Below are 15338 nucleotides of genomic sequence, written 5' to 3' on the forward strand. Positions count from 1 at the left end.
GTCATATCTGAGCAAGAAAATATGCCCCAGTAGATTAGAGTCCACCTAAGACGGCGTCGACATTGTCGTTCGGGACTCGAGACGCGGCCGTTAACCGCGATCACTTCCACGTTTATGCTGTCGTCCATTATCCTTGCGGAAGCTAGCCTGAGGAGCAGACAGTGATCCTGTTGTGAGACATCTCCAACACGGAACCGATGCCCGAGAGACAGCGACACTTTGAGACGGCAGTCTGGAATCCAACAGACCATTCTTTGAAGTCTTTCCAGCGCATATATAGGTCTTCATGTGTCATTGCGTAGACGTCGATCCGTCCCAGTCGCGCAATGAGCGAGGACGCCCAGCAAGCAGCCTTAGAGCATGTGCATCAACCGCGTCAAGTAGAAGAAGAGAGCGAAATATTGCCCAACGGAGCGCATCATCTGATGTCCACGCCCACAAGGAATAGTTCCAGAACCGACAGCAACAGACACAGCCAGTAGAAAAGGTCATCCGTTCAGCTGATACCATACAACCCAGATCACAGGTATGACAGGCTTGGTTTCTCGAAATGTCGAAGTTCCACCCACGGTGAGATATCACCCTTTTGTCGTCCATCGAACGCGGTAATTAATGGGTCTGCGACAAATTGTTGGTCGTAATTTCGCAGGGAAAAGAACAGACAATTTCCACAGACACCGTAGGCATCTGAATTCATATCCAAGGTGCCCCTTGATCCCCAAAACGGCATGACTTTCGATACCGTGTCTTTCTGCAGTGCTATGTGCTACAGGCTAGAAGACAATGTGTCGGTTTATTGGTGATTGCAGACAATAATCCAGCACGGTCGACTGGAAGGCAAGACCAAGTGGTCCATTTTGCTTCCCCCAGTCGCTGCGATCTATACAGGGGTGCAGAAGGTCATGGGCACAAGAATCCAAGGCGTCATTGGTCAGCGGCATGGTAAATCGCCCGACGGAACGCGTACTTCAAAGAAAACTTTGTAAACCTTTGAACTGGCTTCAAGGAGGTACAACAGACCGATAGACCGCGGCATAAAGCAGATGCATGTGCCGAAACAGATCCCGTCGAGGGTCTGTCGTAGAGTATGACAGACATATAAGTGCCTCTTTCATAGCAGCCACCAGGTAGATTGCAGTCGAAGGAATATAAGCAAACAATACCACAGAGGATGTCAACAACACGAACAATAGGAAAAGAAAGGTGAAAAAGGTAACACCGATAGAATAGACAATGCAATCGCCGTGACAACCACCCCAGTGGTGTCGATTGTGTAGCACATTTTGCTACAATAGCGTGTCCGCTCTGGGTACACTGGAGACAGAACAACATGAGATAAATCACCCAGTAAGCTGGCTTCAAGCCGAAAGTGAAAAACTATAGTAAAACATAAAATATAGACACCAAGCTATGAAAGACCATGATCCTTCTAAATTTCACGGTTGCTAGGATTGTTCTTCGCTTGGCGGGATAGTAGTAGAAAAGAGGAACATCTGGCTGGGTGATGGATAAACTGTGTGAGAAAAAAGTGAGGGGAGGATCAGGGGAATAGGTAGTATTTATAACCAGCCATGGAGACTTGAATGACCGTCCGTGACTGAACTCTTCGTGAATCGATAGGCAGGAGTCTTCAAATGGCCTCACTGTTCGAGAAGTATAGGCTCGTCACTGAAGGGCGTCACTCGGGCGGTCCGTGCCGTTGGATTCGCGATAGAAATTCATCTCAGATACATCACTCCAGAACGCCACAGCATGGCTTGGGTATCACCGGTGAAAGAGAATGCATTCTGGGATTTGATCCAGTAGGCCAGATTTTGGATTCACATGTCACAGTTGAGGCTTGCTATGTTCAAGCAAGTATATCACAGGTGATGACTATCATCGTAGCAGGTATCAAGAGAAGCACAACGCCATTTTATTTACAGGCTTGAATGGCTTGACAGGCCTCATAGGGATGATCCAGCTGCGACATGTACCGCCCGGGCTGTTCCAGCAATCTCCGCCGATATTGGGGGCAGTGGCCGCTGATTAGGAGCTGTCCGTGGCAGGACTTGTCCAGAGCGTATCGGAAGAACTGCTGATTGGCCCACGCTCTGTTATTTTCGCGAAACATGGCCTCAACATCTCTCACATAGGCCAGGCAATCCGCGCAGAAGGCTAGATTGCCACCCGGGGCTTTCCAAGGATAGAGCAGCGCAGCTGGATCCGTTAGCAGACGGTCGGAGATAGCAAGGAACACTCACCCCCACCCAAAAGAGACAAGCCGATGGCGGCCAGGACAACTGAGATGAGATGGATCCTCATGGTGATGACCAGGAAAGGGGTGCTGGATGCTGGATGCCTGGGATGATGGCCTGAGGTGGTGGGTTTACCAATTCAGGCTAGGCACCGCCAAGGCCCGAGCCCTCCGCGATGGTCGCTACCAACAAAAAAGGGACAGAGGGACACCTGCCAAGTCACACAGGCAGGCGACCACTCGAGCAATATTGTCTTGGCCATTGCAGCCAAGGAGTCAGTCTCGATGGCAGGGCCGCGGCCACCCCACCGAGCAGCTCCTGCGCACTGTCCTCCACAAACCAGTACCCCCGAAACAGGTACAACTGTGCACAATACTGCGCCAGCAGCACCAGTCCAATGGGGTCTTTGTCCACCAGGAATCCGACAAACTCATCGCGCACGCTAATCGGCCAGAAGAAGATCATCCCGCATTGTGCGGGCTTCTCACAAGTCTGCAGCCGCCAGAAGGATTTCTCGAGACCTTCGATTGCGTGCTGATAGACGAGTCTCGTTTGCTCGCTCAAAGGTTCGGACGCGATCAGCCGTCGGATGCCTTCCAGCTGATTGTCGATCCCGGGGAATAGAATAGGTTGGTCATGGTCCCTGTCGCCATTAGCATGGGTGGAACCGTATAGGCGGGGGGGCTTACTGGGGCGGACGGGCCTCGAATCGGAAATCGCGCAGGAACAAAGGGGCCAGGGTACTGTTTTCCACATGCGGCATGAATGGTCGAAGCGTCATGATGCCCCGGCATAGGTTAAACAGCCGGATGACGCTCTCTAGAGGACGACTATCACCCAGGTCGGTCGGTGCGCCGCAGGTCCACACCATAATCAAACTGGAGAAGCAGAACAGAGCGCGACAATTTTCTTCGGTTGGCGTCTGCAGGATGATGCGAAAAGTCTGCAGCCCGAGGGCCATGTGAAAGTTGGAGGTGTTGAGATAGTGGCTATATTTCTCGGGCCGCGTGTAGGCCAGGTGCAGCGCGGACAGCGACAGGATGCCGTGCATGAGGAACTCATACGCATAGGCGATCTTGGGCACCTCGATCTGCCAGACATCGCGGATCGCCTCCCGATCCGACATGGTTTTGGCGGTATAGATGCAGTAGTGGTGCATCAGCTCGGGGTCCTGTGCGCCCCACTCGCGGAGAAAGGCAGACGCATCTGCCACCTGATGCTGAAAGGAACCGATGGCATTGTCGGTCCGCAGTGACAGGGCTGGCGAGTCGGACGAGCGATCGGACAGACTGAGGGGACTCGGGCCGGGTTTGGGACGACGTTCAAAGGTGCAGGTCAGGTGTCGTTTGACGCAGTTGGCACAAGGACAGGCCTCGTCGCACTGTGGGGTGAGCCGGATTCTTCACCTTCTAGGCCCGGGACGCACCTTGACTCGACGGGATTTGCATTGGTCGCATCCGTTCCGAGATTTCGTATGAGCACGTCGAGGAGGCATTCTGGTGCGGAGATGAGGTGCACAATTTCACAGATACTTCGAGTGCGAGATATACGATACGCGAGAGCGGGAACGAGGACGAGAACGAGGACGAAAACGAGAACGAGAGACGACGACGACAAGAAGAGAAGCGACGCGTCCGAGCAAAGGATCGAGTGGAGCCGCTAAAGCCTAGTCTCCGCAGGCCCAAATATAGCGTCGGCAGTCGGCATTGCCTCTGCCGGTGCAATTCATTAATCGTATCTCATATATCTATTCCGTACTCCGTATCTTGCGCAGCAACTTCACATCGGAGTTGCGGTGTCTGAGGTCCGATCGTCTCCACCATCCGGGCATCAGGCACAGCCAATGGCCAGTGAAAAAGCGAATGCGAGAACGAAACGGTTGACGCGGCGTAGCTTAGGCTCCGATCAGATCAACTGTGATCTAAGATTAACCATGCTCAGGAGATCAATGCAATAAATGCGAGGCATCCCCAGATCATGGACCGAGAACATTAGTAGGCAAATGGGCGATCGACGGTGTACGCCACGATGAGTACCTCATACGAGCTCTACCGGTACACCCCATCGCTGGCCGCTGCCATTCTCTTCATCATCTTGTTTATCCTCATCACAGCCTACCATGTCTACCAAATGGTCCAAGCGAGGGCCTGGTATTTTACCTGTTTCATACTAGGCGGGATCTGTAGGGTGCCTCAGGGTACTACTATGATTTATGCTGACCCCAGATAGTTCAAATCATTGGGTACATCGCCCGGGCAGTGGCACACAGCAACACCCAAAGTGTATCGATCTACGCCATCCAAGCGATTCTCATCCTGCTCGCACCGCCTCTATACGCCGCAACAATCTACATGACCCTCGGCCGACTCATCGCCTACGTGGACGCCGAAAGTCTCAGCCTGGTCCCGATCCGCTGGCTGACTATGATCTTCGTCACGGGCGACGTCTTATCCTTCCTCATGCAGGGCGCCGGTACGATCCATCCATATTTCTCCTAACCACACTAACCTCTCAGGCGGCGGCCTCATGTCCACCGGAACCGCGAGCGGAATGACCACCGGCGAAAACGTCATCATGGGCGGATTAGCCATCCAGCTCATCTTCTTCAGCGTCTTCGTGGTAGTGGCCACTCTATTCCATTATAGGATTCACCGAAACCCTACCCAAATATCCCGATCCACGAGCATTGCGCGTATGGGCTGGCGCACCGCGAATTGGGAGACAACGATGGTGGGGTTGTATATCGCCAGTATACTCATTCTGATCCGGTCGGTGTTTCGCATGATTGAGTATGCGGGGGGTAATGATGGGTATATTATGAGTCACGAGGCGTTCAGTTATATTTTTGATGCGATGTTGATGTTCTTTGCTATGGTGGTTATGAGTGTGCTGCATCCGTCTAAGGTGTTGGGTTCGGTAGGTAAGGAGCATAAGGTTGGGTCGACGGAGAGTGTGCAGTTACGGAGGGTGTATTCTAATGCAGCGTGAATGCATGGTGATTATGAATACAGCTGGAATATTCAAATTTCTCTCTTGGTAATTGAAAGTATCTCTTGGCACTATCAAAAAGACTGGATTTCGGGATGAATATCAGCGTATTGAATACAGTGTCATTCCTGCTAGTCAGATGAATAGTTTTCAAGAAGCCGACCTATTCATAGCCAGCTAGTGTGGAATACACCCTAATCACTACCTATATGTGACGGATAGATCTGAACAGCATCACTACCCCCATTCAACCCTACACTGACTCCATCATTCCATATGACTCGATGTAATTCAATTGCCCCACCCTCATATAAAAATCAGAGTTCTAATTATACACCCTCAATCATCCTCTTCCTCTTCCTACCGAAACGAAACACCCCGAAAAAGCCTAGGCAACATCATATCCACTCATATGTTGGACGATGCCGACAGAAGAAATTGCTTACAGGAACCACCCTATTTATTCCTCATATATATACCTTCTAATCGTCCACTCCACTTCCTAATCCCCATCCGTTACGAAAGCATCAATATAGAGCCTATCGAGGCACTCCTTATCTCGCCATATAAACATCCCACATCTATATCCACCACAACAAGGCCGTGGTAAATATCGACACCTCCGCCTTTAATTCATCCATTTTTCGTGCCACCCCTCAACCATATTCATCCGACGGATCTTATATACTCCATTGTCTTCGCGTAGATAATCCCGCGTGGACCAGATTAAACTCCAATCATCCCACCCAAAGCGTATCGAATCGGTGCTACACACCCCCGCTCTGCCATAACCACGCTCGCTCGCTCGCTTGAGGTGTCCTTATGTGGTCTCTATCGCTGCAGGGATATACCTCGAATCATCCGGGAAGGTATATACTCTACTTTACAGGGTCTGGTGAACTCTTCATCTCTGTGACAGCTTTTCTTCGCCTAGAAAGGAGTATGGTGTTCTCCAGATATCACTGGTACTGTATTCATGGCGTCTATGGAATCTTCAAAATACGGGCCTTGTCTTATACCGTCAACCGCAAATATATCGAATTAGTACAGCCGGAGATCTATAACCTACCAATTTGTCCAACGAAAAGGATGAACCAAATCCGGACAATACCAAAGTCGTTCTCAGGATCAATCACCATCGCATCCGACATTACTTCGCTTAACTTAGCGCTTGTACCGAACCAACGACATCTTCCTCACCGATTAGCCCACACTACAACAGCCAATCCTTAGTCCAAGAAATAACGACAGTATCTCGAACCCCAAGCCGTCCATCAGTACCGAACCAGGTTCAGACTGGCGTTCGCCCAACTCCAGCATAAATGTATCATCACGACGTCGACATGGAAACAGCGTGATCGAAGGTCTGCATCCGGTTATGGTGGTCTCAATGAGGCTAGGGGATGAGCGAGATATATCACCCTTTTTATTGACTCGGCAAAGGAGGTATGGAAATAGCTTGGAGCATACGCATCCAACAACGCTGCGGCTCAAGAACGAGTCCGAAGGAAATCTACAATACGCTCTGTAGATTTAAGGTCGCATGTGTGGATATTTTCTCGTGGGGCATATTCAACAAAGCCACCGAGAAGAAGCGTATCGTATAACTCTGCAAGAACACACATATATACCATACCATTTACCAGACACAATCATTCCTCGTTCCACAATGGTGTCAAAGTGCGGTCAGACTTGCGCGAATGTCTGCTGAACAGGACGATTCAACAAACAAGCTGCTAACGACGGGTTAGCTGATTCATCTCGTTTCAGATATCAGGCCATTCCTTATGCTTTTGGTGATAACTAGATGATACGCAGCACCGAAGGTGTGTTCCAAATCAAGAACACTGGATAGAAGCTGGTGTATCCGAGTCCATGGGAATATACATGCCCGGCAAGCACATGGGCGATTATCCAGATAACAACAGTGAGTTTCACCTATGATGGGGCTTTTCATGAGCATGCAGCATCTACCAGGAATGATGTCTTCCGCAGTGTTAAAGTCTTGGCAGCCGATGGCTGTGTGGTGGTTATATGGACATATCCATTAACATAATAAGAGGATCGTACTCTGCGCTGCTCTTGGATCGGATGAAGCTGATGTCGAGATTGGCATGTTCCATTCAACTACCTCAAACATAACCGAAGTGGAAACAAGACCAAGTTATATCTTTGACGATAAATGCCACGGTGTGTGAATATCATAAGCTGGATAGCATTGAGAGTATGCATCAAATGATCTGCAACGGGAAGTTATACGTCTTAGTTCCCTACATCCAACATGTGACACATGTGACACAGCCATCGATTAATATCCCACTGCTACCAACAAGATGAAGAGGTAATTGCAACGATACTTTGATCGGTCACCATAGAGATCCCCGTACCTGGGTATATCAGTCTGTCATAACGACGACCAACGAACTTATTACCCTGCCCGAAGATGATCCATCTATTTTCCCTAACACGGCGAAAGGAAAATCGTCAATGAGAGAGAGAGCCTCAGGGTGAAAACATCATTATCTCGCTCGTCACCATCTTTGCATGGATCCATCATGGATATGTGCATATATCCTGCAACGCTTAGACAAGAACCAAAACTAGACCTCAACGCAGTCTTAGTCTTATACGAAGCTACATCTCACGAACACACCATACGACCCTCAAAACACTGGGTAGTAGCTGTGCGAACTGTAAATGAGGGTTCTTGATTACTTACCGTTATTCTGTTGCCTCTGAGGAGCAGACGCTCATCGATGCTCAGATATCGTCGGTGCTGGTTGGGATTTGGTTTTGGTGATTCGGTCGACGATCTCGCTTCGTTGGATGTGGAATCAGCATCGCGCCAACAAAGTTACCTATGAACAGAATGTCTCAATTGTAATGGAGGTTATTGTGCTATTACTGGTATCTGTGATAAGAATAATCTTACCGGTCCTCTTACTGGAGAGCTTGAGGTCTCCTATATTCTGCTCTTTACTCTAGGTTTCTTCCGGAATGAAGCTGAGAGAGTCCAGAGTTGTATGATTTGGATGAATATTTTCTAACATTTTTCGAGTCTTTGTTACCGTCTTAATTTCTTATCTGGTGATATTAATTATTATAGTAATATCATGATGCTGTATTAACCCATCTACCAGGAGTTTGGCTACTTTGATCTTTCTCTGGTCCTAATAGACACTGAGAATGTGTACACCATTAAGACGTTTCTGAATTTCTCGACGGCCTGTGGCCACCTACTTCCTGGCAGTGGACGAGTGACTTTGATCTCCCATGATGGGAGGTACGAGCTTCCCCACCCGATACTCCTCGGCATCTTTTTTTTTTTTTTTTTTTGGTTCTTCGAGTCCTTTGTTATGCAAGTCGATCTGAAACCTAAACCCGGAACTATTCCATAGGCGATACCATCAGTGCCCTTCAGCGGATGTTAACAATTCGCAGTTTAGCCTGTTAGATCACCCACTCCTTGAAATAATCTGGCTGGGACTATTCCTTCGGCCGAGGGCGAGTGATTCATAGCTGTCTTACTAGTGAACTCCAACTTCGCAGGGTACACTACACTGCCTGGAATCACAGCCAACGTGAAACAGATCGATGACCAGGCCACCAGTCCATTAGGTTTGGTTGGCATCATGGTAAGTGCCCCAATCAGCATAAATACAGCTGGGTTCAAACTAATTATGCGAGGAATAGGAATTATTTTCATGGTCGGATCTAGTCTTCTAGCCGGCTAGATAAGGCATACTTCGGAGACATCGGGTTGGATGATGGGATGGCGTTGAGTCGTTGGCATAGCGGGGTGTAAGCCACCTTTTTAACGACTGTGGGTTATAATTAACGGAACAGGTGCTGGATCGAAGTTTCGCTGTTGCTGTTTGTGGAATGAGCGTTAGCAGGAGATCTTGCAGGGTCGCAATTTGGGTTTATTTTGTTGGGGTTGTGGAGATGTTTGGAAAGAAGGGTTCAGAGTACATTGCGGATTGTATACTTCTGGAAAAGATGTATGGATTGTATGTATTTGACCTTCGTCGTGTAGACTACGGAATGTACTTCTTAGCGCACTTGGTTGCTAGGATTAGTACTGGAGAATGAGAGGGATGGATTCAGACCACCCAATATTGGTGGCAAGTCTGGAGCAGCACATGTTCATCATAACATTATTAGGCATAACAGCAATCATCACATGACTGAAAGCCAGTGCTGACGTTATTCTGGCTTCTGCCCGTACACTATATGCACCTTGGTATACAAATGCAAATTCAAATCGCGCAGCTCCTGCTTCATGCCTGCCACAAACACCTCAATCTCCGGTCGTTGCCAGCCCATCACCCGTGTGAACAGCGCATAGCAGTATGGTCCCAATGCCTCGAACATGTTAACCTGGTGGTACCGACCAAGGTCTTTCATCTTAGGATCCTTCGGCCAAGGACTTTGTGGGAGCTGCGACCGTCAATGCTGATCCTCAAACGGCACGGGAAACCCACCTTGAAGATTTCCTCTCGGACATTGACGAAACCCGCCTTTTCCATCTTATCCTTCCATGAGTGCACGCTGGCCAGGTCCTTCCCATACTCCCGGGCGGAGTCGTGCATATATACAATGCCCTCCAGCAGCGTCTTCGCCTTCAAGTGTGTGTCATCGTCCGAGTATGTGTTGACCTCCATTGACGCAATCTCCATCCATCCCTTAGGCTTCAGGTTCTCCAACGCCTGGCGGAAGAGGTTGTCGACGTCGCGAATGCATCCCTCCAATTCCCGACCGTGAATATAATCGAACGGCTTGCTGTAGGACCACGGTTGCTCGAAATCATCGACCTCGAATCGGCAATTCGGCGGGATCCTGCGCGGTCAGTCAAGCCCACTATCCAGCGGGAACACCTACCATGATGGTTGAATGGGACTGAGGTCGTTGCCTGTCTCGTCAGTGATCATTCCGACATCGCGGCAATCCTCTTACCGATCACTTCGGACTCGGGGTGTTCGCTAAACGCATTAGTGCTTGCCATCATCAGGGATCAGGTATCGCATCGCTCACTCAGCAAAGTCAATGGCCCAGATGCCCGTTCCGGTTCCAATGTCCAAGACGCGGGCGGGGTTCTGGATTGGCGCTCGACACAGCTCTCCCTTGAAGAGCATGCGATAAATGTGGTGGCTCTGCTCCCGTCAACCCTGTCCCCTGCTGTATCCAATGCGACTAACCAGGTCGAGACGGTCTTGTTCTTGTTCATCGTTGGGCTGTGAGATCAGCAAGGGAATTGTTATCAGGTCGGATGGCGTACCAGGATGTATTCGCCCTCGTGGTAGGAATGGTATCTGCGACCGTTCTGCGAACTTAGCCGAGGCTCATCGGGGGTCGGATTCTGTGTACCTCATATCTGCCAGGGTCAGTAATGGCATCGCAGCAGGCGGAGAAACGTACGCATAATTCATGGCACTAGAAGTGATGCTGGTGGTGTAGCTGGCATCGCCCAGGCTGATCGCGGTCAGCACCGTGGAACCGCGTCGGGTAGGTCGCGGGTAGGAACTTACGAGCCGGGATAGGTGGAGTCATTGTCGCTGAAGCTCTGCGAGGATTAGTCCAAAGCTGCAAGAATAGGAGGAGAATGGGACGAACATCGGCCTCGATGAAGCTGGAGTCCTGGGGAGGAGAGCGGTCGGAACACATGGTGGTGAAAAAGGACGGGCGGGACGATGGATGGCGGGAGAAGAAGTGCGGTGCGGCCGAGCAGTAATCCGATCCCCACTCCGCTGTCGACCCCAGGCAAGATGCGACGTTCCAGAACAAAAAGGGGCCAGATAAAAAAAAGAAAACGAGGAAGGGGTGACGACAAAAGGATGACGATAAAAATAAAGCCAAAGATGAGCTAGAAAGGCGGCGGCTATCCCACAAGTGCGATCGGCTCGAGATTAGTACCGGTGACCAAAGTACCGACCGGGGAGTCAAGGTGAATGGATGGATGGTGCCTGCAGCCATGAGCCACCCTTCCGATGAAAGAGGTCAAGTTGGACCCATGCGGGATGACCGTTTTGCTCCCACCATTCGCCAACCGTAGTGCCCGAGTCAGTCGGGCTTCACGTCTTGGAGGATGGATCACCGGGGTCCAGCACGGTAGCACAGGCTAAGTGGCGGTCGCTGGGGATGCAGCAGGATCGCTGGCCGGGGGAATTGCGCCAATACGGTTGGTCTGCTCGCTACGAGGTCTCTGCTGGTTACAGCCTATCGGGGCCAGCCGCAGTACTAGTCTTGCTGGCGGGCTTGCCAGTTGCTGCCTCCCCAGCTTTCCCCCCAACTGTGACTGACCGGGATCAAAGTTTAGTGCCCCCGTGCACCTCGATCCACGACTGCTGAAGAATTGAAGAAAGCAACCATGAGGATGACACATGGCCATCCACACTGTCTATCCCCGAAGAAGGCAACGCCTGCGCAGTTGATCGACGCTGGCCTTTCTCGCTTTATCTAGCTTCTGCACCTCGGCGGATCCAGTGTCATTGCCCAGAGTCTAATCCGCCATGTGCCTTGGCCTCATCCTGAAGAACTGCACGTCGGACCCAAGTTTCTCCTGGAGACCGCCGGATACTACTCCCTGCCAGTGGCAGCCCTCCACGAACACGGGCATCAACCCTTGCATTCATTTTCAGCTGACTACGGAGTAGTGGGGATATCGGTCGAATGGAGGAAATCGATAGCACTGGCACATCACACACATGGGGGAACTAGCAGGAAACTATTTGATATAACTATCCAGGTCAACCCCTGGGCATTGGCAGCCATCCTGTTCCCTGTTTTTACCCTGCGTGGCTAATCCTCTTCCCTGCCTGGCTGGTCTTCCCCTTTTCTGTCGGGAAACGAGCCCATCTACGTGAAAGCTGAACGAGAATGAAGAAAACCCTGCTGGCTATCGGCAAGGGTGGGTAACCCCATGCCTCCACCCCTAGAAGTTTTCGCCAATAAGGGATGAAACTGGTGCCCCGTCATTCTTCAGTGTTAGCAAATGGGTCCGGATCGTCCCATGCCGCGGGCCCGTCTCCGTCATCAACCACAACACAGCAGTGGCACCGGTCGGTATCTGCTCTGAATGGGACTTGATCATACCACTGTGTTTGGGCCAGCCTGATGCATGTCGGATTAGCTGGCATTTAATTGCGAGTACTCTGGAAATTACAAGCGGACAGACATCCGGAGGACAACTTGATCACTGAAAAACTCTCTAGACATACACCTGTCGTGGTTGACTTTGCCAGCTACAGCCGACTCCACCGGCTAGCCACTCGCCTATTTCTCACCAGGCACCGTCAGCGAGACGTTGAAACAGAGTCGTGGCAAAGTACCGCCCATGACTGCCGCCGACCGCTCCGACCGCCAGAGTGCCAGCATAACAACTTTACCTACGGCGTGGTAGGCTGTCCACTTTCATACTCTTTATTTGCTACCATGCTTCATCTGCATCCACTCCTGCTTGGAATACCACCCCACCGTCCTGTCTGATCGCTCGGTGAACCACTCATCCTCCAGAAGCTCCCTGGCAGTAGGACGATCCCTTGGGTCAAGCTGCATGATTTTGAGAACAAACCTTTTGTCCGCATCGCAAATCTCCCGTTCACGCAGATACCGAAATGGCTTAAGCTTCTCGGGTGGGATAACCGACATGATGCGCATGATATTCTCTTGTGTCTCCTGGTCGGCAATCTCCTTGTACGAGATGGGAAAGGGCCCAAACCACTGATGGTGCAGCACCAGAATCTTGACGTCGTACAACTCGTGCCCTTCTGGTACATCCGGCTCGAACAGGTGGAAGTTGTACCCCCAGATGAGGTTGATCAACTACTTAGTATTAGCGCTGCCAACTATTCAGGAAGTGAGAATACTCGCCGTCACGCCGAAACTCCAAATGTCGGCGGCCGTGCCCCATCGCATCTCCAGATGCACCTCGGGAGCGCGAAACACACTCGTTCCAGTCAGGACGCCATCCTTGGCGAACTCCGAATCGACCGAGACAGCTCCTCCGCAGTCCGCTAATTGTATTTCGGAGAATCGACGCTCTCCACTGCCGTAGTTTACTAGGATGTTGCTCGGTTTGATGTCTACGCTATCAGAGAAAGAAGCTGTGAGGACATGGGTATGTACCGGTATGAACATGGCCATTTTCGTGAAGCACCTGCAAAGCTTCCAGCACATTCTTGGCCACAGATTTGATCTCTTGCCGGGTGAGTCTCTGTTTCTTCGATGCCCTTGTCACATCATCGTCAAGGTACTTGAGGATTATAGCCGGGGGTTCCACCGGCTCTTGAATCTCGTCCAAGAGGGGGCGCAGAGTAGGGGCGCGAAGCTGAAAGCGCTTGAGGATATCCCTCTCATTATGAAGACGCCAATGTCCTTCAACGCTTTTAACGACGACGCGACTGTCGCGTTGATCTCTAGGCCTCTTAGTATGGTGTAGTCGGACCGGTGACAGTAACGAACGCTGCAAGATATACAAACTCGGAAACCTGCTGTGTAATTCGATAGGTACCAGCTCTGCCTGTGAGACGCTGGCCTAGGCAAAAGAGGGACTTTAATGACATTGCAGGTGTTGCCGTCAAACATAGAATGACCAAGGGGAATGTGAGAAGTACCAAGGGGCTGCCCGGTTGCGCGACGATCACCGTAGCCGCACCTCACCAATTGCAAACATAGCACAGGGTACAGCTGGACACGCCCGGCTCAGTTCCGATTGATCCTTAGCAAAATTGCTAGGGGACAGGGCAGGAAAGCTGGTTAAGTTGTACTTCGTACAGAGTCGTCTGTGGTATTTTGTTGAGGAAGCAAAAATACTCCCGCACAGAAAGATTGGCGAAAAACAAATGATGAAGATGCATTAGCTGGGAGTCGAACCCAGAGCCCAACCTCACAACCGAATGGAAGGGTTGAATGTTACCGCTACACCACTAATGCTGTGGATAAAATATTTTCCTTACTTTGCGGTATACATAGCAACGCACCGTTTTAATCAGAGTCAGTACTCTATAAGTCGGCTGGGCAGAAGATTCCACATCGGTATCATGGCAATTCCAATGCAAACACATCACCCGACCAACCGCGGCCGTCCTTGTGAAACCTACCGAGAACAGCTCGGTACTTTCGACCCAACAAACTAGTACCTACTCGGTAGCATGACCTCGAATCCCTCAACATGCCACACCATTGTGCCGCGCCCTGCAAGAACCAATCCATGTGGTTGACAACTGTGGGCCCATAAGCTGACGTGCCGTCTGCCCATCCCGCTTTCCCTCACTACTCCATATCCAGTACAATCTACACCGTCTAAACGTCCCTCCTGCCAAAAGCGGCAAATGGTCTCCATGGAAGGATTCCGTGGACTTTTGTCTGCCGTGTGAATCCCTGCTGACAGGCTATATGTGTTCGGCTTATTACGGTCAGATGTGCAGCTGAACGGCTTGTGCTGGAGTACTCCGTAGGGAAGGCCAAGAGTGATACGTCGACCTGGGGTATCTAGAGGTAGATGGGCTCGGACAGTTCCCGTGGGTGGAGCTCATGCTGCCTTCCTAGAAAGGCAGTAGTTAGGTAAATGGAGTGTCAACGGAGTCAAGGACACTGTGAGGCTACGCTGCATCGTCTGTGCGCTACATATCCTGACTCAGGAGTCCTGACAAAGAATTACCCAATGCGGGAACAAATGGTGGTTAGTCACGGGATGCTCAGTTGGCAGTTGTCCACCCGCGCGGGGTATCGCTTGGCGACAAGTCACCCCGGAATCCGAGCACAACAGACAAGTCACCGTCCTTGGTGACCCTCTTGAGAAGGCAATTAGTTCAGGGCAGTAGCCTTCGTGCCTGGTTGGTAAGCAGATGAGTATGATTCATTCAATCACTTTCTTACGACGGTTTCTAACGAGACATCGCTCATAGTCAGACCAAGCGTGACCGTGCACCTTAGCGACCGATTGATGGATTGTCCGCATACCAGAGTCGAAGTTCTGCCGCAGATAGTCGCAACGGATAGGCTTATATGCTGCGTTATCGACTGACCGCGCCATCCTAGGTTGGCCGTATCAGGCCAGAGACACACGGTTCAGGGACAAGCTTAGGAGACTCCAGGACTTGGCCACGTGGAGAG

At 50.8% G+C, this 15338-nt stretch overlaps 5 protein-coding genes and 1 non-coding gene across 6 annotated transcripts; 1 reads left to right on the top strand and 5 right to left on the bottom strand.

Annotated features, from left to right (window-relative positions):
- Nucleotides 1-1915: 1915 nt before the first annotated feature.
- BO80DRAFT_445846 (uncharacterized protein) lies at nucleotides 1916-2304 on the bottom strand (the record flags this gene model as incomplete). The annotated part of the gene is made up of 2 exons (XM_025721517.1): nucleotides 1916-2199; nucleotides 2244-2304. 2 exons carry the CDS (start codon nucleotides 2302-2304, stop codon nucleotides 1916-1918), a joined length of 345 nt encoding a protein of 114 aa, XP_025574470.1.
- Nucleotides 2305-2456: 152 nt separating this feature from the next.
- On the bottom strand, nucleotides 2457-3732 carry BO80DRAFT_445847 (Zn(II)2Cys6 transcription factor; the record flags this gene model as incomplete). The annotated part of the gene is made up of 3 exons (XM_025721518.1): nucleotides 2457-2880; nucleotides 2927-3618; nucleotides 3664-3732. The coding sequence occupies 3 exons, from the start codon at nucleotides 3730-3732 to the stop codon at nucleotides 2457-2459; spliced, it is 1185 nt and encodes a 394-aa protein (XP_025574471.1).
- Nucleotides 3733-4041: 309 nt separating this feature from the next.
- BO80DRAFT_465573 (RTA1 domain-containing protein) lies at nucleotides 4042-5319 on the top strand. The gene is made up of 3 exons (XM_025722730.1): nucleotides 4042-4419; nucleotides 4467-4709; nucleotides 4753-5319. The coding sequence occupies exons 1-3, from the start codon at nucleotides 4266-4268 to the stop codon at nucleotides 5223-5225; spliced, it is 870 nt and encodes a 289-aa protein (XP_025574472.1). The 5' UTR covers nucleotides 4042-4265; the 3' UTR covers nucleotides 5226-5319.
- Nucleotides 5320-9319: 4000 nt separating this feature from the next.
- BO80DRAFT_425935 (class I SAM-dependent methyltransferase) lies at nucleotides 9320-11063 on the bottom strand. The gene is given in 11 exon segments (XM_025719643.1): nucleotides 9320-9665; nucleotides 9710-10064; nucleotides 10107-10137; nucleotides 10182-10207; nucleotides 10260-10378; nucleotides 10424-10459; nucleotides 10504-10548; nucleotides 10625-10628; nucleotides 10641-10697; nucleotides 10754-10788; nucleotides 10839-11063. 11 exon segments carry the CDS (start codon nucleotides 10887-10889, stop codon nucleotides 9432-9434), a joined length of 993 nt encoding a protein of 330 aa, XP_025574473.1. The 5' UTR covers nucleotides 10890-11063; the 3' UTR covers nucleotides 9320-9431.
- A 1581-nt stretch (nucleotides 11064-12644) lies between these two features.
- Nucleotides 12645-13786, bottom strand: BO80DRAFT_357767 (kinase-like protein; the record flags this gene model as incomplete). The annotated part of the gene is made up of 4 exons (XM_025715857.1): nucleotides 12645-13046; nucleotides 13101-13306; nucleotides 13350-13637; nucleotides 13669-13786. 4 exons carry the CDS (start codon nucleotides 13784-13786, stop codon nucleotides 12645-12647), a joined length of 1014 nt encoding a protein of 337 aa, XP_025574474.1.
- A 289-nt stretch (nucleotides 13787-14075) lies between these two features.
- Nucleotides 14076-14156, bottom strand: BO80DRAFT_t183. The gene has a single exon. It is a non-coding gene; the product is annotated as a tRNA-Gly (tRNA).
- Nucleotides 14157-15338: the final 1182 nt, after the last annotated feature.

The sequence above is a fragment of the Aspergillus ibericus genome (genome assembly GCF_003184845.1).
Source record: "Aspergillus ibericus CBS 121593 unplaced genomic scaffold BO80scaffold_24, whole genome shotgun sequence".
NCBI lineage: Eukaryota > Fungi > Ascomycota > Eurotiomycetes > Eurotiales > Aspergillaceae > Aspergillus > Aspergillus ibericus.

Bases quoted from the DNA above. Each gene is read 5' to 3' on its own strand.
- BO80DRAFT_465573 (XM_025722730.1), top strand. From the start codon at position 4,266: ATGAGTACCTCATACGAGCTCTACCGGTACACCCCATCGCTGGCCGCT. The intron at 4,420-4,466 runs GTAGGGTGCCTC...GACCCCAGATAG, and splicing joins TTTCATACTAGGCGGGATCT to TTCAAATCATTGGGTACATC. The intron at 4,710-4,752 runs GTACGATCCATC...CTAACCTCTCAG, and splicing joins CTTCCTCATGCAGGGCGCCG to GCGGCGGCCTCATGTCCACC.
- BO80DRAFT_425935 (XM_025719643.1), bottom strand. From the start codon at position 10,889: ATGTGTTCCGACCGCTCTCCTCCCCAGGACTCCAGCTTCATCGAGGCC. The intron at 10,698-10,753 runs GTAAGTTCCTAC...GACCGCGATCAG, and splicing joins GACTCCACCTATCCCGGCTC to CCTGGGCGATGCCAGCTACA. The intron at 10,379-10,423 runs GTTAGTCGCATT...TGACGGGAGCAG, and splicing joins AACAAGACCGTCTCGACCTG to AGCCACCACATTTATCGCAT.